The sequence below is a fragment of the Mesocricetus auratus genome, unplaced genomic scaffold (assembly GCF_017639785.1).
Source record: "Mesocricetus auratus isolate SY011 unplaced genomic scaffold, BCM_Maur_2.0 Super-Scaffold_100014, whole genome shotgun sequence".
NCBI lineage: Eukaryota > Metazoa > Chordata > Mammalia > Rodentia > Cricetidae > Mesocricetus > Mesocricetus auratus.
This window is the reverse complement of record NW_024429197.1, coordinates 16,866,715-16,892,364: the sequence shown is the minus strand read 5'-3', so window position 1 is coordinate 16,892,364 and position 25,650 is coordinate 16,866,715. Positions and strand designations below refer to the sequence as shown.

General features: G+C 52.6%; 1 protein-coding gene across 15 annotated transcripts; it reads right to left on the bottom strand.

Annotated features, from left to right (window-relative positions):
- Window positions 1-1,918: 1,918 nt before the first annotated feature.
- Map7d1 (MAP7 domain containing 1) lies at window positions 1,919-25,448 on the bottom strand. Of its 15 annotated transcripts, none has more exons than XM_040756643.1 (18): window positions 25,314-25,448; window positions 11,244-11,591; window positions 11,020-11,088; window positions 10,158-10,321; window positions 9,445-9,559; window positions 8,013-8,123; window positions 6,635-6,757; window positions 6,375-6,538; window positions 6,129-6,268; window positions 4,425-4,753; window positions 3,984-4,161; window positions 3,757-3,895; window positions 3,564-3,668; window positions 3,308-3,361; window positions 3,087-3,132; window positions 2,893-2,983; window positions 2,586-2,779; window positions 1,919-2,502 (listed from the first exon to the last, which is right to left on the bottom strand). In XM_040756643.1, the coding sequence occupies exons 1-18, from the start codon at window positions 25,357-25,359 to the stop codon at window positions 2,492-2,494; spliced, it is 2,427 nt and encodes an 808-aa protein (XP_040612577.1). In that variant the 5' UTR covers window positions 25,360-25,448; the 3' UTR covers window positions 1,919-2,491. The 15 variants fall into 15 exon arrangements, with proteins under 15 accessions (XP_040612577.1, XP_040612578.1, XP_040612579.1 ...); XM_040756644.1 differs by having other exon boundaries at window positions 3,087-3,129; XM_040756645.1 differs by having other exon boundaries at window positions 3,087-3,129; window positions 9,454-9,559.
- Window positions 25,449-25,650: the final 202 nt, after the last annotated feature.

The window sequence follows — 25,650 nt, the reverse complement described above, 5'->3', positions numbered from 1 at the left end:
ATTGACTGAACAAACGAGGAAATGCCTTCCCAAGAGCACTCAGAGGACACTGTCTTTTAGGGAGATGTTGGTGCCCCTGCCTCAGCTGGGGGGCTGGGAATGGTGTATGAAGGAACTTCAACTGCGGCCCCGAAGGGCTCACCTCTCCCTGGCCTCCCCCGCCATGACATGCTTGTGACTTGCACCTTGCAATCTGTCTGCCTCCGCAGTCCCTTGCAGTTACGCTCAGAAGCACTGTTCACAGTTCCAACAAACCAGCTCCTGCAGGCACCCACAGAGCCTCCCACATGTTGACTCCTGCTTGAAGCTCTCCCCTTGGTACGCCATGCCTGCCTCCTTCCTCAGCTTCCCTAAATGCTAGGATTAAGACCCTGTCAATATGCCCAGAGCTCGCTTCCTTTTCTGTTTCTCAAAAGGGAAACAAATTCATGCATTTGTTTATTTCATGTGTCTCCAGATGAGTTAGAAGCTTTGGGCCACACAGAAAACTCAGTTTGCATTGGCTTAAACCATAAGGGAAGTTCTTTGGAGACAGACTTGCTTAAAAATGTTTTGACTTTGACTTTATTATTGTGTGTGAGTGTATATGGTGTCTGTGTGGGCATGTGGGAGTCAGAGGGCAACTCTGCAGTCACTTCTCTGTCAGGCTTGTATGGCAAGCCTGAGATAGGTCTGTTTCCCCGTTAGTTAATTCAGTGGTGTACTCAAAGACTTAAGATTTTGGAGGTGGCTAAACTGGCTGGTTCTAGCTCTAAGTGTCCCATAAGGTGACAGTCACATTGTCAGCCAGGCCTAAAGTGGTCTGAAGGTTGACCTGAGGCTGAAACACCGTTTCCAAGTTTAGTCTCATAACTGTTGGCAGCATTTCCAAGTTTAGTCTCATAACTGCCGGCAGGAAGCTTCAGTTTCTGGGTACACAGTTCTTTTATAAGAACTCTATTTTTATGCAGTCTTCAATCCAGCCTGAATGACCCAAGAACAATAAAGCAATCAAGGCAGAGGTCTCAACTGAGAGAAACACCATTCTTTCCGCTGTATTCTATTGGCTGCTCAGGTCAAACACTCAGGATGCTGGGAGGTCATCTCAAAAACTAACTGCCACACAGGGTTTCTTTTTAAAATCAAGGCAGCCTTCTCCAGAAGTCCCCAGAAGGCTTCTCTTCACACCTGATGGCTGGAACCATACCACACACATACACAAGTCAATCAGTCCCTCACAGGGAATTCAGGATTATCATTTTTTTTTTTGGCTCATCACAATCATGAGTGACTGCCCCTAGGGCTAGGAACCACCTCTGCTGAGGTGTGGGTTAGTGCTGGGAAAAAGAGCCTGGTGACCTGGAGAGGTTCTAGAAAATCTAGTCTACTGGGAATGAGGAAGGGGCAACAGGGAGGAATGCTGGGAATGTAGCCCCCAGTGTCTATGATGCTCACTGCTCGATTAGAAACTCCACAAGCACAAAGGCTGTCTTTTCTTTTTATTATTTATTATGTACTTATTTATTATGTTATTTTTTAAAAATTTATTGTGTATAGTGTTCTGTCTGCATGTATGACTGCAGGCCAGAAGAGGGCACCAGATCTCATTACAGATGGTTGTCAGCCACTATGTGTTTGCTGGGAATTGAACTCAGACCCTTTGGAAGAATAGTCAGTGGTCTTAACTGCTGAGTCGCCTCTCCAGCCCTGGCTATGTCTTTTCTTACTACTGTACTTCCAGGTTTATGTGCAGCAATTAATATGTTAAGAGAATAAATGAATGAAATCATAACTAAACTTAGAAGACCAAAGGACCATAGGGAGTCCAGGATTGCTACCACCAGTTAGGGGTATACAGCCCCAAGCCCTAAGCTTCTTAGGGTTTCAGAACTCAGGTCACTTGTTCCTAACCTCAGCACGCGCTCCAAAGACACACAGGTTTGGCAGAATTATTCTCACTTTATTTCTGGAGAAGTCTGATCAGATGTAGTAACACTGATTCCAGGCGAGGGCAGGGGGCATTACCCCTGAAGCAACCAGTCTTTTGTGGCCCAAGGTGCCCCCCTCGTTCCCAGACCTGGGTTCTCCCTCAGTTGCAGTTAAATAGAGGAAGATCCCTGGGGAGCCTTGGGAAGAGGGACTGTCTTCTGTACCCGCCTCCTCCATGTAGAGGTGTCCGAGCACAAGCTATTTACAGTATTCACATCCGCGGTACCCCACCAAACCAAGGCAAATACTACAAGTGGCCCTTCCCCGGGGGGAGGCCAGAGAGGCTATGAGTGTATGTGTGTATGGGGAAGATGGGTGTCAGAGTGTGTGAGCACACAAATGCACTGAGGGGCAGAGCCTGCTTCCCGCCACAGACATCAGTCTATAAGGTGCAGATTAAAAACAACAGGGAGGACCGCCCCGAGGGGCCAGGCCACTTCCATCCTTGTTCTCTTTCTCTTCCAGACACCCAAGAGCTGATACATAGGAACCTTCAAGCTGCACCCGGGTCCAAGGCAATTGCTTAAAGGACTTCTGAGGGGAAGGAGATGGGAAAAAGTCAGGGCTGGGGAATCCCAGGTTGGGGGGGGATTTCCCAGGGTCCCTACAGTGCCTACCTGTGACCTGCGGGGGTTGCACCACTGCCTTCTTGAGGAAGGCTTCTGCCTCTGCAAACGGGAGCAGTCCCTCTGGGGTTCGACTCAGACTCTTCTCTCCAGCGGTTCCCTTTGGGGAGAAGCCGTTCTCCTGGTGTGCTGGGAGAGGCTGCAGGCCATTTACCAGGGACCCTGGCACCTCCTTGCTTGGCAGACTGTGGATGTAGGGGTTCAGGGTTAGTGCTTCACCTCCCTGAGAAGCCCACAGTCCATAGCTCCAGCATGCAGCTGCCTGCCTGGCTCAGTCTCTGGGGTTGGGAGCCGGTACCTCCACTGTGGCTCCTGAGGGCCCAGCTCCTCTTTCTGCACAGAATCCTTCTGTAGCCCAGAGGGCCGAGTCTCTACGGCTTTCACAGGGTCTATCACGGTGAAGAAACGGCCATCAATGAGGGGCTGTTGAAGGGTGGGACTGGAGCTCGGGGTGGCCAGGGCAAAGGAAATGAGGAGAGTTGGGGGCTTTACCTGGGCCGGAATTGTTGACCGTGGTCTCCTTGCCATCCTGCTTCTGCTTTGAAAGGAAGAGCCGTCAGGTGCAGGGCTGTGGTCCCTTTCTACCGCTCTACCGAACCCCTCCCTCCCAGCCGACACGGAAAAGCCTCCTCCACCACATTCTTCCTGGGCTCTGGAGGCTTTTCTGCAATCTCCTCTCCCCAGCTCCCACTCCACAACCCGAGAATCCTGACCTTGGTTTCAGCAGCTTCTGACTTCCGAGTCCTCTTCATTATCTCCTCCAGCCGCTGCGGGGAGGTCCCACAGTAGTTAGGCCCCACCCAGACCTAATCCTCAACTTCTCACCAGCTGGTACCTCACAGCCCATACCAGCACTTCCCCGCTCTACCTTCTACAAATTCAAGCCCAGACCCATTGGTTCCTTGCTACTATTTGCAGGAACAGGAGCCAGAGCCCGGCCCGCCCGCAGACCACACTGGCTCTGCACACCTTTCTGCGCTCTTGTCTCTCTTGCTCCTCCTTCTGGAAGTGCTTTTCCCGCTCCAGGCGCTGGCGTTCAGCTTCTTCCCGGGACCGAGCTTCGGCTTCCTCTTTCTGCCAAAGACCTCTATCAGCTTTGGGCTCCCTCCTGGCCCAACCCACTTAGAGCCATCCAAGATCTGCCCACTGACCCGCCCGGCACCTGCTTCTGCAGCCGCTCCTGCTCCTCCTGCTCAGCCTGGGCCTTCTCTCGGGCCTCCTGCTCCTCCCGCCTCCGAGCCTCGGCCTCGCGTTCAGCCCGGGCCTCGGCCTCCCGTGCCAGCTGCTCCTCCCGCATTCGCCTGGAGGACCCAGAAAACTCAAGCTTGGTGTGTGCGCCTCTTCTTCAGGCGCTAACAGGGCCGCCGCAGTCCCTGAGGTCACACTCACTTGTCCCTTTCCGCCTGCAGTTTCCGCTCCTGTTCTTCGCGTTCCCTCTGTTCCCGAGCCTGGCGCCGCTTCTCAGCCAGGAGCCGGGTGGCTTCTTCTCTGTCTGTGGTTCCGGCCATAGGTTTGCTAGGAGCTACCGGGGGAGCAGCAGTAGGAGGGGCAGTGGGGACAGCGGTGTCTGGAGGAAGATCCAAGGCCAGGAGTCGGCACACACCGGTACAGGCACCTCCATCACCCCTACACACCCGGATGCTTTCGGGGCCTCCTCAATGACCCATCCATTCCGCCCAGTTGCTGCCTGCCCTCGCTGTGTCTGAGACCTGGCCCTGTTATGGACAGACGATCCCTCCCCCTGTCCCTCAACACCATGTCTGGGGGTCCACTTCGCAGACACGGGAGAAAATGGCAGCTCGGCCTTGCCCACCCTCACTTCCTGTGCACCTGCAGGGGTCGCTGTCGAGGGCTGCTCCTTCGGAGGCTGGGCTGGGGTGGGTGAGGGCACTGGTGAGGGCGCTGGCGACGCCGCGGCCACTGGCTCCTTGTCCTCAATGGTTCTGTTCTTGCTGTGGTTCTTGTCCTCAGGCCCTGATAGGCTGGGGCTCTCTTTTGCGTCCTCCTTCCTCCGAACCCGCCCCTTGGGTGATGCAGTGGTGCCTCGGGGGGATGGTGGTTTTGGAGGAAGGGCTTGGCCTGGTCCTGGACTGGGGCAGGGGGAGGCAGGTCTGTGCCAGGTTGTAGAGGGAGAGGATGGCCGGGCCTTGGACTTAAGGCTAAGAGAGAAGAAAGGGGTTAGAACCGGAGGGCAGAGCACCTGGGCAGGCACCCCCCCCATGTCACTTCTTTGGAGTATTCCCTTTAAAAAATTATTTGTTATCATTGTGTGGGTCGTGCATGTGTGAACATACATGTGGGAGTCAAGGCAATCTTGTGAGGTGGCTCTTTCTTTCCATGAACTCCAGGGATTTAACGGGTCATAACCCTTGCATAGCAAAGGTCTTTACTCATTGTGTCATCTTTCCGGCCCCCAATATTACCTCTGCAGGCTGGCTGCATCCCTCCTATTCACTCACAAAGTGCCACCATTTCCTCTCCCTGTACATATCCCAGCTTGCAATTACAAATTCATTTGTGAGAGTTCTTGATTGACATCTGCCTCTCCTACAGCATGTACACGTAGTAGAGCAAAAACTAGTTCTGGTTTAGTCCAGTGTCCTCAGCACCCAGACCACCACAAGGTTAAGTTGTTCACTGACTAAGTATGTACTGAGCTGCTTATCAGGTGTTATTGTTTTAGGAGCTGGGGGTGGGGGTGTCCATAATCAAAAAATGAAAGAGAAAGGGGGAGGATGAAGGAAAGAAAGAAGAAAAATTGACAGTGCAGGCAGCCAGGGGTTCGTGGCCAGCCTGGGCTGAACGATGAGTTCAAGGGCATCCTGAACTGCATAAGGAGATCCTGCCTCACAACAAACAAACCAACAAACAACAACAAAACACGGAGGGCTAGAGATGTAACTTCAGTCGGTGGAACGCTTGCAGAGCATACACAGAGCTCTGTAACGCCAGCGCTCCCGAGGTGGAGGCAGAAGGATCAGAAATCCAAGGTCATCACTGGCTATAGAGCTAATTAAAGGTCAGTCTAGGATGTGACATTCCTGCTCAATAAACAACAAAAGGGGACCAGTGAGATGGCTCAGCGGGTCAAGGTGCCACCAAGCCCGACAATCTGAGTTTAATCCCTGGAACCTACATGGCTGAGTGAGACCTGATTTCCTGGGAAGGTGTGGTGGCACAGGTCTGTTACAACCCGAGCTACTTTAGGATAATCACAGCTTCAAGGCTGGGCAACTTAGTGAAATGTTGTCTTACACAAACAAACAAACAAAATAAAAAGGGACTGGGGATATATATAGCTCACTGATGGGGTGCTTGCCTAGCATGCAGGAGGCTGGGGGATTCTATTCCCAGTATGGAGCTCGTGTAGGTAAGAGTCTGGGAGCTCAAGAATTGGAGCCTCTGTCTCAAAAAAAAAAAAAAAAAAAAAAAAAAAAGGGAAGGGGGGACAAAGAGAAAGGGAGAAACAGGGACAAGAAGACAGAAAAGCTGTGCTTTAGCAACTTCAAGTATTTGGGAATGAGCCCCGCCCACCTGTGTTCGGCACCGGTAGAGAGCCTGGGTCTCACAGACGCTGGCAGCGACTGGCGCTTCTTGAGGCTGCGCTCGCGGGCCAGGGCGCTCTTCTCCTTCTCATTTTCCCGCTCCTTGTCCTTTTTCTCCTTTTTCTGCACCTGGAGGCGCGGGATAGGAGCGCGGAGGAGAGGTCAGCGGCGCCCGCACTCCAGCCCAGCCGGGCCTGTCCCCACCTGAGCTGCGGTCGTGCGGTTGGTCACTCACCGGCGCGGCTTCCAGCCGGCGGCGGGCCAAGGCAGGGCTGCTGCCGGCACCGGGCTTGCGTCGCTCCGCGCGCTCCCCGGACGGGGTGCAGCGGTGCGCGCTCCGAGGGGCGCTACAAGGCGTTAGCGGGCTGGCGGAGGCTGAGCGTGGGCACACGGGCACGGCTGCAGAGGGATGAGTGCGGTCGGGGTGCGGCCCAGGCGCGAGGCTGGCCCCTGCCCGGCCCCTTGTGGGGCGTCTCCCAGGGCCGCTGCCCCTACCCTGGTCGCGGCCGTTTCGGGGCAGTGTGACCGCGCTGCGACTCCGAGCCAGGAAGGAGAGGGTGGGCGTCATCAGACGATCCACAATGCTGCTCTCCCATGCACTCAGCTGCAGGCTGCGATCTAGGGGGTAAACACCGGGTAGAGCAGGTCAAGGCAGGCGGAGGCACAGGTGGAGACTAGGCACTGAACACATGATGAGCCCAAGGATTCTCACGAGGACTGTCACCCCCACCCCAAGTCACGCGGGGTCACACATTTCTTCCCTGGGATCTGGTCTCCTTTTGCAGACACAGGCAACAACACACTGAGCGAGGGGCTGGGAATATATCTCAGAGGTAGAGCGCTTGGCTGTCATGCAAGAGGCCCTAGGTTCAATTCCCCAAACGGGGGGTGGGATGGGGTGAGGGCCCTAGACCAACACCCTGCATCACTTTAGGAGTGCCTCCTACCCATCTCCCCCGGTGAGAGGGCTCAAAGCTGTAAGCAAAGGAAGGAGCCATAACAGGACCTAGGGACGACCTAACTGCCCTCTCCCAGGTCCCACAGTAGGGCCTGCCTCTGTTCTCATCATGCTGGCCTGGGGATGGGAGGGGCATGCTTCCTGGAGTTGGGGTAGTGAGGATCATTGTGCTCCTCCAACCAGCCTTTAGGAGTGTACCAGAGAGTGTACTAGGGGGCCCAGGCTGCCCTAGGCTACCCTGCTCTGCCCCTTCAGCTGCTGGGTTATTTTTAAGCTTCAGTCAGGTGGGGTTGGTGCAGCAGCTGATTTGGTTGCTGGGCAACAGAGCAACCAAATACAAGCTAGAGAAACTTATAAATAACTTTAACCACGGTTCTTTCATATGTAAGCACCAGAGCATGGTGGGAACGCAGGAGCTGTGCCACCTTGGTTGGTCCCAACTTTGGACCCAGCCAAGGCCAAAGCAGGTGCTCTAGAGGCAGAGATGGCAGGGTGGCATGGCCCTCCAGGGTGGAGACAGAATACCCCCACCCTAGTATCCAGGCTAGCCTGACACATGGGGGCAAAGCCACCTGTCTGGGGCTGGCCCCAGCCAGCTGGCTGTGGTTAGGGATGAAGCTGAATGCCCATTACCACCCCAGCCCTTAACCTAATCTTCGCTTGAGGCCCTGCCAGGCTCTCTGCCCTCTAGGTCAATTGTCCTTTGTCTCAGTTCTCCTCTCCTACAGGATACTACTATGTCCTGGGGTCCAGACCCAAATGCTGGCTCCTGGAAAGCGCACAGAACTCTGGGTGGGATAGAGCGGGCAGGACCTGGAGTATGGGGGCTCCAGGGATGAGTATTCTTGCTGAGCTCTGGAGGGGGCTGGCTGGCTACAAGGGGCTCTGGAGGGGGAAGGCTGAGCCTCCTCTTACTTCTACTGGGGGAGTTCCAGAGCGTGGCAGAGGACTTTGAGAGCCGCTTGTTGATTATAGAGTCCACGTGTTTGGGCAGGTTTACTGCCGACACGGAGCACCTGCTCCCACCTGGAGGGGAAAAGACACGGCATTAGGGCCGGGCCGGATGGGAGCCAGGGGGGGCACTGAGGCCTTCCATGCAGGATGCTCTGAGGGCAGGGTGGGAGAGGAAGGAGCGGGCTAGGATGGGGAAGAGGAACTTGACTTGGCCCTGGGAGAGGGAAGGGACAAGGGAGGTGATCAAAAACAACCTTGATTGTGGGAGCCAATGGAGATGGAGCAGAGGGAAATAATGGTGGAAAACTACAACTACAGCCTTCCTGGCCAGACCAAAGGAAGCCATTGCCTAGGGCTGGGTACTGCAACCCCTCCCCACAACCACCCAACAACTGGCACTTGCTGACACTGCCCAGCCAAGGCGCTATGGATACAACACCCACATACTGGGACAATGCAAAGACATTCCTAAACAGAAGACCTACACAGTTCACAGTTGCACAGATCCATGTATTTATGTATTTCTCTAGACACACAGACAAAGACATGCAAACACGGGCATACAGAGTGGTGGATACTTATGCATGCACATAGGTATGTTGACATGCACACAGGCAGAAAAATAATGAAGTAGCCTAGCCATGACAGCAACGACAGCTTACCATGGGCCAACCACATACATGTTACCTCACTTGATCCTGCAAACATCTACCTACAACCTTGAAGGCAAGCAGTGCTGTTATCCCCATTTTACACATGAAGAAAGTGAGATTTGAGAAGTCAGAGGTCACACAAGTATCAGAGTTTGAACCCATGTCTGACGTAGGAGCCCTCACTGAGGCGCACAAACCCTGAAACCCAACCTCACAGAGTGGGCTACACAACATATCTATGAGTACATACACCAGGTGATACATGAGATACGGAACCTTGTCATTGCATAAAGACATCCAAGCACAGAGGTACATACATGCCAGCAAGGAATCAGACCAAGATCCATAATGTGCCTATGTGAAGAAAACGCAGACAAAAAACTACCTTCCAAAACAGAGGATGACAGTTTTCTTTAAGCATCCAGGGTTTGCAGGACATTAAAGTGCTCTTTCTACATATCATCAACTAACAGTGACTGACAGGAAGAAAGTATGTTAAACAACTCCTAAGATGACAGAGGTTTGAGGAGCAAACCAAGTCGACAGAATCCATCTCTGACTGGACAGTGGAAGTCCTTAGGAAGGCATGATTGGGCTTACAGACCATTCCAGAAGATACATGAAGCAAGACACACCTGCTGCAGGGCGTAGTGAGCATCTCATGTGTAAAATGTTCCTTCCCCCACCTCACTAGGCTTCAGCCCTGCCCGGCCACCCACCAGCACTTCCAGCCCACTCACTGGTCTTACGTCCGGGGGAGCTGTGGTGCAGGGCCCCTGCCCAGGACCAGCGCTGCTGTCGGATTTCAGCCCATGTCTTCTTCACTGACCGCTGGATGGCTGCTTCATAGCGCTCCTGGAATCCAATGGGGAAAAGGGAGAGGTCTGGGCTCAGAATCAGCCAGCGTACCTGGAAGAAAGTCCTCCCCCATCCTAAGCTCTTCCTGACTCACTGCAGGCACCAAAGTTACTGACTCTGCTGTGATTCAAGCCCATGTGCGATGGACAGATCCTATCCACAGTTCTTGAGAGCTTTTCTTGGGCTTGAGTCACTTCCTGGGATGGGTGGGACTCCCCTTGCCTGGGGTTCCTGGGCAGGGTCATGTCTCCCTAGCACTGAGGATCTTGGGTCTGTTTTCCCTTTTTTTTGGCTATCATGTCCTTCATAGGCTCAACAATGTTCAAACTAGGCTCTATCCATGTGATGGAAGTAGGATTGCCCACAGATATGTATCTACATACATAGAACAGACCCTCAGGCCTGTCACAAGCACATGTGGGAGCAAATGCATCTGCCTGTCACACCGGACAGAGCCACAGAGGTGGATGCAGATGGGACTGCCTAGGCACAGAGCACATGGGTGTATACATTTCACTACTACACAGACGGTGGACACACGTGCACACAGACCTGAAGATCTGTGTGAGCCCGGTTGGGATTGCCAAGGACGTACCTTGTTTTTCTCAAGCTTCTGCCTCTGCCGCTCCTCCAGGGCAGCCCGGCGCTGCTCAGCTTTAAGCCGCTGCTCCTCTAGCCGTCGGCGGCGCTCCTGGAGCTGCTTCTCCCGAAGCACCTTGGCCTTTTCCTCCTTCTCCAGCCATACTGCCTTCTTGGCCGCTGGGGTAGAGAGGAGGGGGCGTGATTGAGCCTGAAACAGCTCCCAGCAGTGGCCCGCTACTTTAGACCTGAGCCACCCCTTTTCCGCCTGCCTCTGTGAGGCCTCCACTCTCCGGGGCTCTATTCATGTTTCAGGGCAGGTCTAGGGAAACCTGTTTCCCCTACTGGCCTCACATCTCTCAGGCTGGAGGATGAGTGAGTCCACCAGTGGGAGATCCTCCTGTATATGATTTGGGAGCCTACCGGACAGATTTCAACATATGATGGCATGTATAGGGCAGTGGGTCTCACCCTTTCTAATGCTGCCACCCTTTAATACAGTTCCTCATGGTGTGGTGACCCCCACCATAACATTATTTCGTTAGTACTTCATAACTGTAATTTTACTACTGTCATGAATCGTATTGTAAATATCTGATTTGCAGGACATCAAATATTTGACCCTGTGGGGGGGGTCACGATCCACAGGTTGAGACCTACTAGCGTAGCACATGGATCTGAGGGTCTGTCCGAGTCTCATTTCAGCTCTTCACCAGCTCTTAGGCAAGTGATGTCATCTCTTTTAAACCGATTCCTCCTCAAAATGTGCTCAGGAGTAAGTGAGATCAGCACATACACAGTATTCTAGAAGAGTCTGTATTATTTATTCGCAGGAGGCTGGGGAATGTCAATGCAGATAACACTAGTCAAACACTCACCCAGGTACTTGGCCCGCTCTTCTCGTCGCTCTTTGGCAAGCTTGTGTCTCTCTCCTGCCTTCTTTACATCTGAGCAGAGGGGAGAACAGAGTCAAAAGGTCTCCTGGGGTAACTGGCTTCAGCTCTTCCTCTAGTCCCACCCCACCTTCCTGCCCGTATCCTCCGTGGCAAGGAAGACTCCATGTGACCAGCCCACAGCCCAACACTGGGGACATCATAAATACCTTGCTTGGAAGGGCTATCTGAGGCTGGCACTGCTGTTGGGGATGGCTGGCTACTCCTTCGAGAAGGCCTGGAGTCCCGTGGGCCTGTGGCTGGTGGGGTGGGTCCCCTGCTCTTTGCTTCTGAGCATGGGGACTCTTCCTGTGGGGGAGCTGGCCGAGGTGAGATCTGCCCAGTGGGACTCTCTGGTTCCAGTGGGAGCTGCTTAGGACTGGCAGCATTCTTCATGGCAGGAGGGGTGTCTGGGGGAGTGTCAGGAACCAAGGCTGACATCGGTGTTGGTGGCGGTGGAGGGGAAGGGTCACCTTCTGGAGAAGGTCTTGGCTCTGCGGGGATCCTGGCTAACACAGCTGAAAGATTAATAAAAGAGAGGAGGGAGAGTCAGATTGAACACATGCACTGTTGATTTGCACAGCAATCTGCCCAATGGACTTACTCATTCCTGGATCTTCTTCCATGTGTCAGGCCTACTATAATTCCAGATATTAATGACATAATGGTGAGAGATAGCCAGATTCCTGCCTCTAGGGAGCTCACAGAGAGGAAGTACCACATACAGCACAGTGCAGCGGACATGGCTAACCTGCACACGAAGACGTGCCCACTGGGCTGTGATGCAGGAGTTGGCAAAGCAAAGAAAGGGTCTGGCAGGGAAGGAGAGCAGGTTGCAAGGGGCGGCTGGAACATCAGGCAGGTTGGAAACTGAGAACAAAACTACAGCATCAAACGGTGACCACTGGTTTCTATGTGTGCCTGTCTTGCCTCTCTTTTTCTTCCGTTTGAAAACAGATTTTATTCATTCGCTTATGTGTATGTGGGTGCGCGTATGTACGGGAGGACACATGCTACGAGGCAGGTGGCTTGCCCGCTGAGACACCCAGCTGCTCCATCATCATCTTTCTGCTCCATCTCTGGTCACACTGTGCAACCCAAAGCCTGGCTAGTTCACAGAGAATGTCAGGGGTGGGCACATGGAGCCAGGCAAGAGAAAGGGCAAAAGCATGGTACCCACAGGATATTAGCATTGCCAAAGTCATTGATGGGGTGAGCAGCCAACTACAGATATGTGTGTTTGTAGCCCTTAGATTTAGTCTTTAAAGATATGAATATTAGAAGCTATCGAGATGGCTCGGTGGCTAAGAGCTGGGTTCACTTCCCAGCACCTGAGTGGTGGCTCACAACAATGTGTAATGCTCGCCCCAGGCGATCAGACACCCTCTCTGGCCTCTACTGCCATTAGGCATGCACGTGGTGCACACACACAGACAAAACAGTCACACATATAAAAACAAATCTTTTTATAAAGATATTAATATTGCTAAACATGGTGACAGCGACAGCATAAACCTCTAATTTCCAGCCCTAGGACAGCTAAGACAGGAGGACCACTATGAGTTCAAGGCCAGCCTGACTATGTAATAAGTTTGAAGTAAGCCTGTGCTAAACAGTGAGACTCAAACCTCCTTCCTTCCCTCCCCCACAGCATAAATATTCATCCATGCATGGTGGCACACACCTGTAATTCTAGCACTTCTAAGGCTGAGGGAGACAATGAGGGATGCTCTCTCAATCTGGACACTTGGGCCCTCCCTGAGGAATGGAGTGGGGATTGGTTAGGGGGCTGGGGAGGCTAGTGGGGGGGAGTGGGCGTGGAGGGGAGAGAGAGGGAACTGGGACTGACATGATATATATATAAATATATAATAAAAAGTGTTTTAAAAAAACTGAGGAAGGATCGCTATGAGTTCAAGGTCAATCTAGCCACACAATGAATTCTAGGCCAGCTTGTCTCAAAAAAGAGAACTTGTTAAATACACATGTATATGCATTCATGTGTGCATGTCACACCAAAGGATAGGTTAAAACCAGATGTCAGGCTAACTGCCCTGTTCTAATTCTGCAAGACAGGGAGGCATGCTATTCCAGCTCCCAGCTTCTGTTTTCCCAGTGTGAAACGAGTACAAGAACCTAGTAAGTGCTCCTACTTCCCTTTCCCTGTAGTCTTGTGTCAACTTTCAGTTCTCCCAGGGAGAATTCTCCATGAGCCCGTGTGCCATCTGCAGGGGGCCTCTGGCCACTTACGGATTTAGGAGGACACAACACTGACAGGTGGGCATAGGCAGTATCATGGATGTCATTTTCACTCTTCCCGGGGACCTCTGTCATGCTAAATGCTCTGTTCTGAGAACTCTGGAACAAGTTGTGTGCAGGGAGGAGATACCCCAGGGAACTGTCTTTGGTTCTCTAAATACCCTTTTCTGGGAGGAAGGCCTCTAATGGTTTGGGCTCAAAGCCAGAAAATGCAAGCATGGGTCCCAGTTTCCCTGCAGACAGAGTGACCTTGGATAGTTGCAGACTTGCTCTGAGCTACAGCTGCTCTTCTGAAAGCATGGACACTACCTACGTCACAGCATCCTGAGATCAGATACAGCCACCGATATTCAAACACACAAGAATGAGGACTGGGTTTCTATATAGCCCTTGCCTGTCCTGGAACTTGCTATGTAGATCAGGCTGGCCCCAAATTGCCAAGAAATCCACCTGCCTCTGCCTCCCAAGTGCTAAAATTAAAGGTGTGACATTCATATTTTACTGAGTGTTCCCTACATTCATGCTACATGCTATATACATGCTCTAGTTCTAACCTCACCGTTTATGAAGGAGATGCTATAAAGACATATTATACATATAAAGGACATATGAAGACATGTTCGCAAAGATAAGAAGTAAAGCAGACAGACTAGGGAGAGTCCTTTTTGTTCCCTTTGAGACACGGTCTCATTAAGAGGTCTAGCCTGGCCTTGTGAGAGCTGGTGTCCTCTTGCCTCCTTTTGAGTGTTGGGATTCCAAGCATGTGCCACCACACCCAGTTGAGATCACATGGCTAGGAAGTGACCCAGCCTGGATTTGAACCCAGTGTCACCAGCAGAGTCTAGGCTACTGGTTCTCAACATGGCAATCATGACTCCCACAGGGGTCATATATCAGATATTTACATTACAATTCATGACAGTATTTATGAAGTAGCAACAAAAATAATTTTATGGCTGAAGAACTGTATTAAAGGGTGGCAGCATGAGCAAGGCTGAGATCCATTGCTCTAGGCCCTTCTCCACAGACCTCTAGCATCAGCATAAACAGCATGGATGTTAGGTAATTATACCACCCCAGGTTTCTACTCTGTCCTCATTCCTTCCTGGCCAGCTTCCTAGAGTGCAGGTAAGAGCCCACATCTTCCCTCATAACCCTCAACCCTGACAACCCCACAACAGGTGACCCAGCTCTTCACATCAGTCAGAGCTGGGCCTAGTCACTTCCCAGCCAGGTGCAAATTTCTCAACTACCTTCACCAGGCAACACTAGTGGCAGCCACTCAGTGAAGCCTTGCTACTCACTAGGGGATAGAGCCTTTCCCCATTCCATAGATGAGGCAAGCAATGCTCCTTCCATGAGAGGATTTGGTCAACGTCATAAAAGTAGTATTTGGTGGAGCAGGATTTGAACCCACGGCTGCCTGAGGCCAAAATTTGGGTGTGTAAGTCTCAGCTTAAAGACTGAGTGTGAGGCTTGCATAGGGCCCTTCCTCAAGCACCTGTGTGTGCTAACAGGTGTTGCAAGGAAATTGGTAGGCGGGTGTTTGTCTACACCCAAGCAAGTCACACCCACCAGGTAGGATGGTGAGTGTCTAAGTAGGGCCCGACTACTGGGGTGAAGAGGAGCTGGGAGGAGCGAGGTGTACAGCGGTAGATGGAGTCGATGTCTGCCGGTAGAGACGACAGGCTGACCCATGTGTGGGAACCCTGAACCCATTTGAGCCTCCGCATCCACACCATCTCTGGCCTCCTCAAGTAGCACCTGTCCTGAAGAAGCCATCCACGCCCCCTCAGCCAGACCTCCTCCAGTCAGGTCTCCATCCTGGGCCTTGACCCTGTTCTCTGCAAGGTCAGCAGGGACCTCCAGGATGTTGAGTCTGGGAGCTGTTACTTGTGTCATTTGACCTACCAGCCACACTCACGCAGCAGGCCTGCGGTGCTCTTTGAAGCCCTTGTCTCGCTCACTGTGGAGACAACACCCTTCAGGTGGGGCTTTCCTTCTGCTTTGCCAGCAGGGACTTCGCTCTGTTAGGCCCTCCCTGACTTCCTAACCTTTCCAGGCTGCTGTGTGCCCCAGGGCTGCCAGGAGTTCACCTCTTCTCTGGCCCCATACTCTGTGGTGATGTCATCCAGACTCACCGTGTTAAAAACCATCCCTGTGCTGACAGTACCAAATTTGTTTCTCCAGCCCAGACTTCTCCCCAAGGACCAGTTTCACTCCTGTAACTCCCTGCCCGACACCCTAGCTGTCTCGCACATGTCACACACATACTTACCACTCCCACCTCAGGTTTTCCCAGCTCAGCTAGTAGCTTCTCAGACCTTGGAGTCACTTCAGACTGTCTAATCATCTGAGACAATCTTTTGGGCTCCATTTTCTTTCTTTCTTCCTTTATTTTTTACTTTATTTTCATAATATACTCCAAATCCAATCATTCTTCACTATTTCAATTTCTCTTTGTTTGTTTTTGAGACACGTTTTTCTGGGTAGCCCTGGCTGTCCTGGAACTAGCCCTGTAGACCAGGTTGGCCTCGAACTCACAGAGATACCCCTGTCTCTGCCTCCTGAGTGCTGCGATCAAAGGAGTGCACCACCACAGCCCAGCAACTACCTCCATTTCCATCACCTTGGCCTGGCCCTGTTCCATTCCTTGCCCGCCCCCTTACTCTTTTCTCAACACAACCGCTGGAGAGATCAATTAACAGTAAGTCACATCACATCACTCTTTTCTGAAATCCCCGGAACATAACCCCATCTCATGAAGATGAGAACCCAAAGTGGCCCAGGATCCTTCCTCCCTCTCCAGCCTGTTACTTCTTGGACATTATCTCCCCTTTCCCATTCTCCTGGAGTCCAGTCCCTCCAGCCACTGTCCCTGATGTCCCTCTGCCTTGGGCTGCAACTTGCAAGTCCTCTGTATGAAAATCGTTGTCCCCAGCTTCAGCTAAGCCTACTCCCTTACCCCTGCCGGTCTCATTTCTCATGAGTCCTGCCTTGATTTAAATGGGTGCCAGTGAGGTGGCTCAGTGGGTTAACACATTGCTGTGCAAGCCTCATAATGCAAGTTTCACCCCTGGATCCCACAGCATGCTGTGTCAGAGCACACATGTACACTCCCTCTCCTCTCTGTCTCTGTCTTCCTTTACCAGGCACTCCACACAAGCATCAACCTCATTTTGTTTGTTTCTCACTACTGAGGCTTGACCCCAGAGCCTCTGACATACTAAGCAAGAACTCTATCACCGAGCAGTATCCTCAGCTTTTGCCACTTTTTGAGATAGAGCCTTGGTAACTTGCCCAGCCTGACTTAGAACTCACTCTAGATCTCAGATAAGTCTTACAATCTTGATCCACCTGCTCCGGCTGGCTGAGTAGCTAGGGTTACAAACTGGTGACACCAAGCTTTTCTTCTTTTCCTTTTTGAGATTTTTTTCACTTACGAGTGTGTGTGTGTGTGTGTGTGTGTATGTGTATGTGTGGTACAGGGAACCAAATTCTAGTCCTCTAGAGGAGCAGAAAGGGGAATTTTCCCCTGAACCACCTCTCCCAGCCCTTTGTTTTTTTATTTATATTTGTCTATTGTTTTGTGGCAAAAATCACTTTATTCTGAGGCTTGAAGTTGGAGAGGGGCAGAGGCCAATGGGATCTGATCTCCCTGGCAAAGCAGGACCTTCTAGAACTGGTCACCACCAAAGTCTCTTTTATTAGATACAGGGTTCAGATATGCTGCCTACACTGGTGTCAACCCCTGGAGCTCCAGGCATCCTCCTGCCTTAGTGCCCTGAAAACTGGGGTGACAGGAGTTGACCACCACATTTGATTTACAAACCCCACCCCACAACATCCCCACTGTTAGCTTATGCTCCCCAGGGGCCACAACTGTTTGTCTCTTTTTATCGCTAGCACTAACAGAGATGGGGACATAAATGCCCCATAAATACTAGGGAAACGGAAGAAGCCCCACCCTGGCAGAGAGCATCACCACTTTTTACCTGGAGGACATCAGAGTCCTGCCACACCCAGTCCTACTCTGCTCTCCACTGAACACTTGACGATGGTGTCCCACTGCTCCGAGGATAAAGTTGAGACACTAGAGCTGCCTCCAGGTCTGGCACAGTCTAAAGGCCCCACTGCTCTCTGCCATTCGTCTTCAGTCTTCCTGGATCTTTGCCTGCCCCGTGAACTCATAACTCTGCCGCCTTCCTTTAAGTTCTGACAACTACCCAAGCTCCTTTGCTCCTTTGCATATGCGCTTCCCCTTCTTTTCCTTGTTAACTCTTCCTTCTCCTTTGGTTCAGTCACCATCTCCTCTGAGAGGCATTTCCTGGCTTCTCTGATTGGCACAAAATCCTTTGTTACACACAGTTGTGGCTCCAGGAGTTTCTCTTGGGAGCACTGTCACAGACTGTCAAGCTTCTTTGTGGGGTTCCTTCTCCTAGATGGTGAGGAAGCCCTACCAGGGCTGGGCCGCGTCTGCTTTGCTCACCGTTGCTGCAGTAGCAGCTACCACAATGCCACGTGCCCGGAGACCCTCAGAAAGAGCTTTGAATGACAATAAAATGCCACACCATGAGGCCACCCTAGCCTAAAGCAAGTGCATATGAAGGAAAAATTTTCCTCTCATAAAGAACAGATCTGCTGGGTGTGGTGGCACATACCTTTCTTCTTAGCATCAGGGAGGATTTCTGTGAGTTCCAGGCCAGCCTGGTCCACAAAGCGAAGCCAGGACTACACAGCGAGTTCAGGACACTCAAAGTTATATAAAAGAAAGAGCCTGTCCAAAAAGAAAGAAAAGAAGGAAGAAAGGAAAGTAGGAAGGAAGGAAAGAAGGAAGGAAGGAAGAAAGAAAGGAAAGAAGGAAGGAAGGAAAGAAGGAAGGAAGGAAGAGCTAACAGTGTGGCAATATATTTCAAGTGCTGGACACTTGAAAGGAAGAAAAGGACCTCCATCTCAACGGAGTCTGGGTGGTGCCCTGGACAACGGTACTCAGGTAGACTTTAACAAAAATAATAATGAGTGTTTACTCCAACAGCTGAACAAGAAAAACTTCTCAAGAGGCAAACAGGACGCTTGGAACTACTTCCATGACCTGGCAGGCTACTGACCCCGAATACAAATATTCCCTCAGAATTACGCCAACCCAGGCAAAATGTCATCAGGATGGCATTATCTGGGACAACTTGTGTTAATCCAAATTAATTCCCTGGTTAATTATCTATTCAATATGGTTGATTCTTTTCTGATTATTCACCTCCCTCAAATATGATCCTTAGATCCCTTTATTTCATCTCGCTTTTGGATTGTGCCAGACTGGGAGGTTTCAGCCACTGCCAGTTTTTTCTGCTATGTTGCTATCCACCACAAGTATCTGCTGAGAACTGGATAAGCAGTTGATAATTTGTATTTATTTTTTGGCACAAAGAACACTTGCAGGGCAAAGGTGCAGGAACTGGTTATGTGGTGGTGTCAGAAAGTCATGCCTTTCCAAGAGCCCTTAAAAGGTTGCATCTGGGTCTGCTGAGAGATGGGGCCAAGTCCTTCAGTGGGCCTGCCACAGGGGTGCCATCTCCTGGAAGTCCTTTCATGTAGGTTTCTCTTCTGCCACCCCAACTCCTACTGGGGCAACAGTCTCTTACAGCACTGACAATTCAGCCTCACTATGTGTCTTCATGCCATGCCCATGCCGTCAGTGGAAAAACTCACTGGGAGAAGAAACTAAACTGAGCCTTAGTCCTTTCTGTAGCACATACAGGACACACTCAGATCACACAGAGTGAACATCTGAACTGGTGGATGGATAAATGGACAGTTGGACATATGTGGAAAACCAGCTATACAGTGTGTAGTCAAACTAGGCATGATGGCACACATCTGAAGTCCCAGTACTTGGTAGGTAAGCAGGAGAATCAAGTGTTCAAGTCTAGCCTCAGCTACATGAAACCCTGTCTTAAAAAACAAAGTAAAAGCTGGGTGGTGGTGGCGCATGCCTTTGATCCCAGCACTCGGGAGACAGAGGCAGGGGGATCTCTGTGAATTCGAGCTACACAGAGAAACCCTGTCTCGAAAAACAAAAAAACAAACAAAAACAAAACAAAAAAACCACAAAGTAAAAAAGGGAGTATACAGTAAGACCTCCAAGGTGCTCCCAGGCATAGATGTTTCTCTAAATTCTAAATGTCATGACTGTATCAAGACCCTGCTGTCCTCTGCCAACTCCTAAGCCATGTTCCCTTATGGCACTCAATTCTTATAGTTATCCTAAAGGGAAAGTACCATACATCCCCCTACCTCCTTCCTAGGTAAGATAACTGTTACTCATATTAAATATTGTTCACAGCAGGGCAGGGAGGGTTTGAACCCCAGTGGTGTTTGATGACAAAACCTTATGTCACACTGTTTCTGTCAGGTATCATGTCATCATTCCCTCAGGCTCCTGCCTATTCCCTAAGAAGGAAGTGATTCGGTGGCTCCCCCAGGGAGGTTCCCCCACAAAAGTGAAGGGTGCAGGTGGGGCAGACAGGCCCTGAGCTAAGAGCTCAGGAATGCAGGATAGGCAGGCTCCTGCCCAGGCTGGCCAACGGGAGGCAGGAAGTGAGGTCCCAGACCAAGGAGTGGAAGGGAGGTCCATCTCCAAGGCAGAGCAAAGTTGGTCCAGGTGAGAGCTTAGGGGAGCAGCAGAGAAACTGAGGCATGAGGCAGACGAAGGAGACAGGACAGACAGATAAGTACCTCCTGTTCTTGCAAAGGCTTCTGAGGTGCAACATTAGATCACACAGATGAAGACAGGACAGACTGACAGAAAGCAAAGACACGGGGAGATAGATATATACATCAGAGAGAGAGAGGGAGTGAGAGAGAGAGTGACAGAGGGAGTGAGAGAGAGAGAGAGAGAGAGAGAGAGAGAGAGAGAGAGAGAGAGAGAGAGGGAGAGGGAGAGGGAGAGGGAGAGGGAGAGGGAGAGGGAGAGGGAGAGGGAGAGGGAGATTCTTGTGCCTCTCTCAGGAAAGGTTTGGATACCTAACTTTACATGCACAGAAACACACACACCTGAAACAGACACAGATGTCCCCACACAGACATGCCCACAGGCAGCCGGGTACTCCCTCTGAACCACAGGCAAAGCCTCAGAAACACAGCACACAGAGAGAGCCAATTTCCCCTGTGCATTTCTCCAGCCTTGTCTCTGTTGCTTCTGCCCTCCCCCTTCAGGGCATTCCTTTACCTGGGGCCAGAGGAAGTCTGATTAATAACAGTAGCAGTTAAGGCTTGTGGCTGGCGCAGCTAAGTATATAATAACCTCATTAGTTCATTCAATCTTTGTTACCATCCTAAGAGGGGGATACTATTACCCCACTTTACAAATCAGGAAAACAGATTCCAAGACATCAAGATACTCGCTAAAGCCACACAGCTGGGGAAGGGTAAAGGTGAGGCTTGCATGGATTCAGTTTAACTGTCTCCATCAACCCTCACTCTGTACCATACGGGGCTGCCTCCCGGATTTCTCCTCCTGGAGAGATCTGGGCTGGGAGAATGGGGATGATTAGGAAGGACAAAGCCTGAGGGACGCCTGGCTGGGCCTGGACAGGTGTTCCTTCATGTTTCCTGAGAGCAGCATCAGGCCTGGCCTGGAGGAACTCAGCAGTTATAAGCAGTGCATTGGGAAAGACCAGCCTCGCCTGAGGTAGGAGGCAGGGTCCTGATTCTAGGCTAGGCTGAAGCTTCCGTAGTCTCAGTAAGACAGTGAAGGAGCTCCCTGGCAGGGCTGGCGGCCATTGTTTCCTAGCCCCCAATCAGGAGCACCCACTTCCTGTTATTTTAGGCGGCAGGAAATGACCCCATCCCGCAGCTTAGGCTCCACCACGTCCCTCCCTTAGCCCCAGCCCAGTGCCTGGAGAATGGGCTTTTAGCTAGACTATCATCACCACTTGAGTCTAATCTGCTCAGTCTCCAAGCTGATAGAATTCATAGTGCACCCAAGGGCTGGCTAGCTGGCTTTACCAGTGTCTGAAAGAAAAAATGACCAGGGGTCCCCTGGATCATGATGCCCATGGGAGTAAATTCTGGAAAAGTGGTGGGCCAGACCCTGTCAGTGGCTTGCTTGGTCATAATTCTGTATAAAGATTTGGTGCCTAAACTTCAAATCTTGCCCCTGCCAGTTCCTAGCTGGGTCACTTTAGGCGAGCAACCTTGCCTCTCTGGGTCTCATCTACATAAAATGGGCAGCCAACTCATGGTATGGTCATGAGGAGCAAATGAGAGAGTACACACGGTGTGCTGCCTGGCACAGTGAAGGTCATGAACAAATGGCAGGGCGGGGGGCCGGGGGAGGGGACAATAGCAGTTCATTTGGAAGGCCAAGGAATTGCTTCCTTCCCCAGGTCCGTGCAATACCGCATTCCCCACCCCAAGCTCCCACTGCCCGGGGAAGAGCCGCAGCTGAGGGGTGGTGGAAGACACACTGGAGGCTGTGCCCCCGGGGGTGCCAGGCAGAGCCACCAGCAGCCAACAAAGCTGCATTATTTAAGCCCGCCTCTGACTCCCTCTCTGGCCCAAAGGGGACCCAAGGACATGATTCCCAGCTGCTTATGACCTCCGGTCAAGCTCGGTCATACTTGAGACCTGCCCCAGCAACCCTCAAGTGCCACCACTCTAGTCCGGAGCCCTGCCTTCCGCTTCCGGCTCCTTTCCTCACCTCTGTCCCACTGATAGCCAGTGGCCATCCTTAGGGGGAAAACGGCTAAGCTGGCCTAGTGCCCTTACTCCTCATTTGCATGTGCATGACTGCATATTAGAGGCTCATTAGGGGCCTCATTACCAAGCCCGCCAGTCCAGGGAGGGGGACTCCCGGTAGGAGGTGTCAGCCATGCTGGCTGTGGACCACTGGGCCAGTCTCCCCAATTTCTACTCAGCCTTTCAGGTCCAAACACTCCAATGCTTCCTCCTGCTCTGTGGGGCCTTCCACAAACAAGTCCCGTGCTCTGCACCACTAGGCTGGCAGGCAAACACCCCTTCAGAGAACACATCTGCTTCCCCCACTAAGTCAGTAGGTAGCGATTGGGATTGCTGTGGTCACCACCTCAGCACAACCAGCACCTTGCTGTCACATGGTGGGGCCACAGGACAATGTGTGAGGCCTGACTCCTGTTTTCTCTCCTCCTGCCACAGCCCTACAGCAGGTATAGCAGCCCACCTTCTCTTTTCCAGATACACTTCAGCTGCTCACATCTGTCTGTAAGTCCTCCCTTGGTATTCTATCTTTTACACACACACACACACACACACACACACACACACACACACACACACACACACTGTTCTAATGGTGCTCCATCTCTGGGCCTCAGACTTCTGACAGAATTAGAAATGATAGCAATAAAAAGCAAACCTAATTCAGGCATTGGTGGCCTTTAGTCCCAACACTCAGGAGGCAGAGGCAGGATGATTTCTGTGAGACCAGCTTGGTCTACAGAGCAAGTTCCAGGGCAGCCACGGCTACACAGGGAAACCCTGCCTCAAAAAAACAAAGCAAACCAACCTAGGCTGGTACCAGGGCTAGGAGTGTATGTATTAATCTCATGGAAGAGTCTAATGCGTCTAAGCTACGTTGCTAGTACTGTTCTCATTTCATAGATGGGAAAATTTGAGACTCAGGTTAAGAAATTGCTCCCATCATACAGTGGAGATTATGACGCGGAGCTCCAATTGATTCTAAAGTCTACACTCTAAACTGCTTCCCAATTCCTGCCCTGCCCGCCCCCATAGCTCATGCCTCCCTGCTGGCACCAGTTCTAATGAGTCTAACCACAATAATGGTAATCACACTTTATTGAGGGTGTCTGGTGCCTGCGCGCCAGGTTCCTTAAGGTTCATCATCTCTCAACCCTCACATCAATCACATGAGGCTCATAGCACAAACTCCGTCCCCTGGTTTCCAGGGGCAGAATCTCTGTGGGAGCCAGGAAACAGCTGCCTGGGACTTCCATCCAGGCCTTTGACTCTAAAGTGGGTGGCACCCTTGTCCCCTACCCCCATGCTGTCTGCTGTTTGTTATTGCTCAGCTATAAGTACACAAAAGGCACGTGAAGACAGCAGGGTCACATCACCAATGCTCAGAGACACAGACCATTGGCCCAAACTCTCCCCAGCACACACTATGGGCACATCATTTACTCCCAGGAAGCCACTGCTCCAGTCACTGTTAGATTCTCAATGTGTAGGGACAAGCCACGATCCCTATCCAGCTTCTCATGTGACTCCATTTAGACGGCTGTGTATAGAAGTCTTCCCAGCCCAGCCCCCCCCCCGCATCTCACCCTGCCCTCAGTCGAGGCCACCCATCCAAGTGCCCTAATTATAACCCACCCGATGCTGAGGCTGTGTCACTGCCTCATTCAGGCTTTTGTGCACACCCCGGTGCCAAGGACTCGCAGGTGCAGAGTACCAGTAAGCAGATGGATAGACAGGCTGGGCCTCCCTAGGTGTTCCCTCTCAGGCTCTGTAGAGCCAGGACAAACCCATCCACCCTGCTGCCAACACAACCTTTAACCCTCCTGAAACCCACCAGTCTTCTGTGTCCTCACACCGTCTCATCGGTCCCTCCAAGCACCCACGCTGACACTGTGGGGAGGAGCCCACCCACAGCCAAGCAGCCCCACCTCATCCCGGGAGCACCCATAGATACTCTTTCATCCTAGGCCCACACCCCCGGGGGAGGCAGGGAGGTGGCAGGATTAGTCTGGGGACTCTCTGGGGGTGTGGGAGATGGGGCCACCTCCCCCCTCTGCGTCAGTGGGTCAGGATTTAGGTCCTCAGTAGTCATGCTTTGCCCTCCCCTTCCAGGAAGAAAGAGTCCTCCCTCCAACACCAGGCCCAACCAGAATTCTGTCCCCACCCCCTCATCAGCTGCTCCCAGATCGAATGGGATTTGCAGAAGTCCAGGGCATTGGTGGCTGGTGGGGTGAGGGGTGAAAAAGGAGAGCTTTGGTGGTCCAGAGCCTGGAAAGTGTGTGTGTGTGTGTGTGTGTGTGTGTGTGTGTGTGTGTGTGTGTGTGTGTGTGTGTGTGTGTACACCCGAGAGTGTGTGTGGGGGGAGCATCCAAAAACCTCAGTCTCGGGAATGATGTGGCATGTCGGGAGTGCCATCCTTGAGCCATCGCCTCATTCTACAATGTGACTCCGGCCCCAAAGAAGTGAAGTGGTGCCGGCAGGGTCAGCAGATCTACCTCTGTCACTCCTGTCCTAAATCGGACTGGGTGGGCTCTGAAGCAGGCCTGGCTCCAGGGAAGGCGGCCCACTCCCCAGCTCCCGCCCGCGCCCCAAACAATACCTCCTCCCCCTCCCCCTCGCCTTTATCCGGCGGGTTACTTGGCAGCCACCGCTAAAGACCTCCCCCTCGTCTCCCTCCCCTCCTGGTCGGCCGGCAACAGCAACAGGCCCTTTGCGCGGCAGCTGGACGGATGGGGTGGGGGCGAGGTCTGTGCCAGGGCCTGGGCGTGGGGGTACAAGGGCCTAGTTTCGGTATGCAGGGTTCCAGGCCTGAGAATCTGGGCCCCCAACACACACATTCAGGTTAAGGTCACACGTGCCCACGGAGGATGGAGAGAGACAACAGCTCCAGCTCAGTAAAAGAGGATCTTCAGAGTCTAGGGTGGATCTCGAAGGAGAGTGGGGGTGGGGAAGAGGGGATGGCACCGGGCTGCGGCAGAAGGGTCACCCCATCGATTCCCTAGCCCGGTCCCCACGGATCCGGATGCCCCGTGAGTCCCGGCGCCGAGGTTGGGGGAGGAGGCAGCTGTCAGAAGATGCGTCCGTGGCCCCGAGCCGCAGCGGCCGCCGCAGCCTTTATTTTTAAACTTCTAAGTGGTCAGAGGGCGCGGCGGGGGAGGGGTCCCCGCCCAGCCGCCAACCTCATCCTTAGCCGCCCCGCGGCTGCTCGGCCTCCCTCCGGGCTCGTTCTTGCGTGGTTCCCGGCTTACCTGCGGGTGCGCCCGGCCCGGGCTCCGCACGCGGGCCGTTCTCCATGGCTGTGGCGTCACTGGAGGTTTTGGGGGTCTCAGCGGCGGCGGCGGCGGCGGCCTGAGGCCAGGACGGGGGTCCCGCGGCGCATCCCGCCCGGCCCGCCCTGCGGGCAACGACTTAGAGGCGGCCGCGCTCGGTGTGGGAGAGGTAGATGCCGATGGCCAGCGAAGCTACGAGTTGCCGGCTACCCGGTGTCGATCCTCCGCAACCGCGATCCTGCTTCTTTACCCCGCGCCGGCCCAGTCCTGGTCGCGGCCCAACCCTATTGTACAGCCCGGGCTGGGTCTGGCCTCT

Excerpts from the sequence above, each read along its gene's own strand:
- Map7d1 (XM_040756639.1), bottom strand. The coding sequence starts at position 25,359 with ATGGAGAACGGCCCGCGTGCGGAGCCCGGGCCGGGCGCACCCGCAG. Across the intron at positions 10,322-11,019 it reads AGAGCGGGCCAAGTACCTGG|CGGCCAAGAAGGCAGTATGG; the intron begins GTGAGTGTTTGA and ends TCTCTACCCCAG. Across the intron at positions 9,560-10,157 it reads AGAAGCTTGAGAAAAACAAG|GAGCGCTATGAAGCAGCCAT; the intron begins GTACGTCCTTGG and ends ATTGGATTCCAG.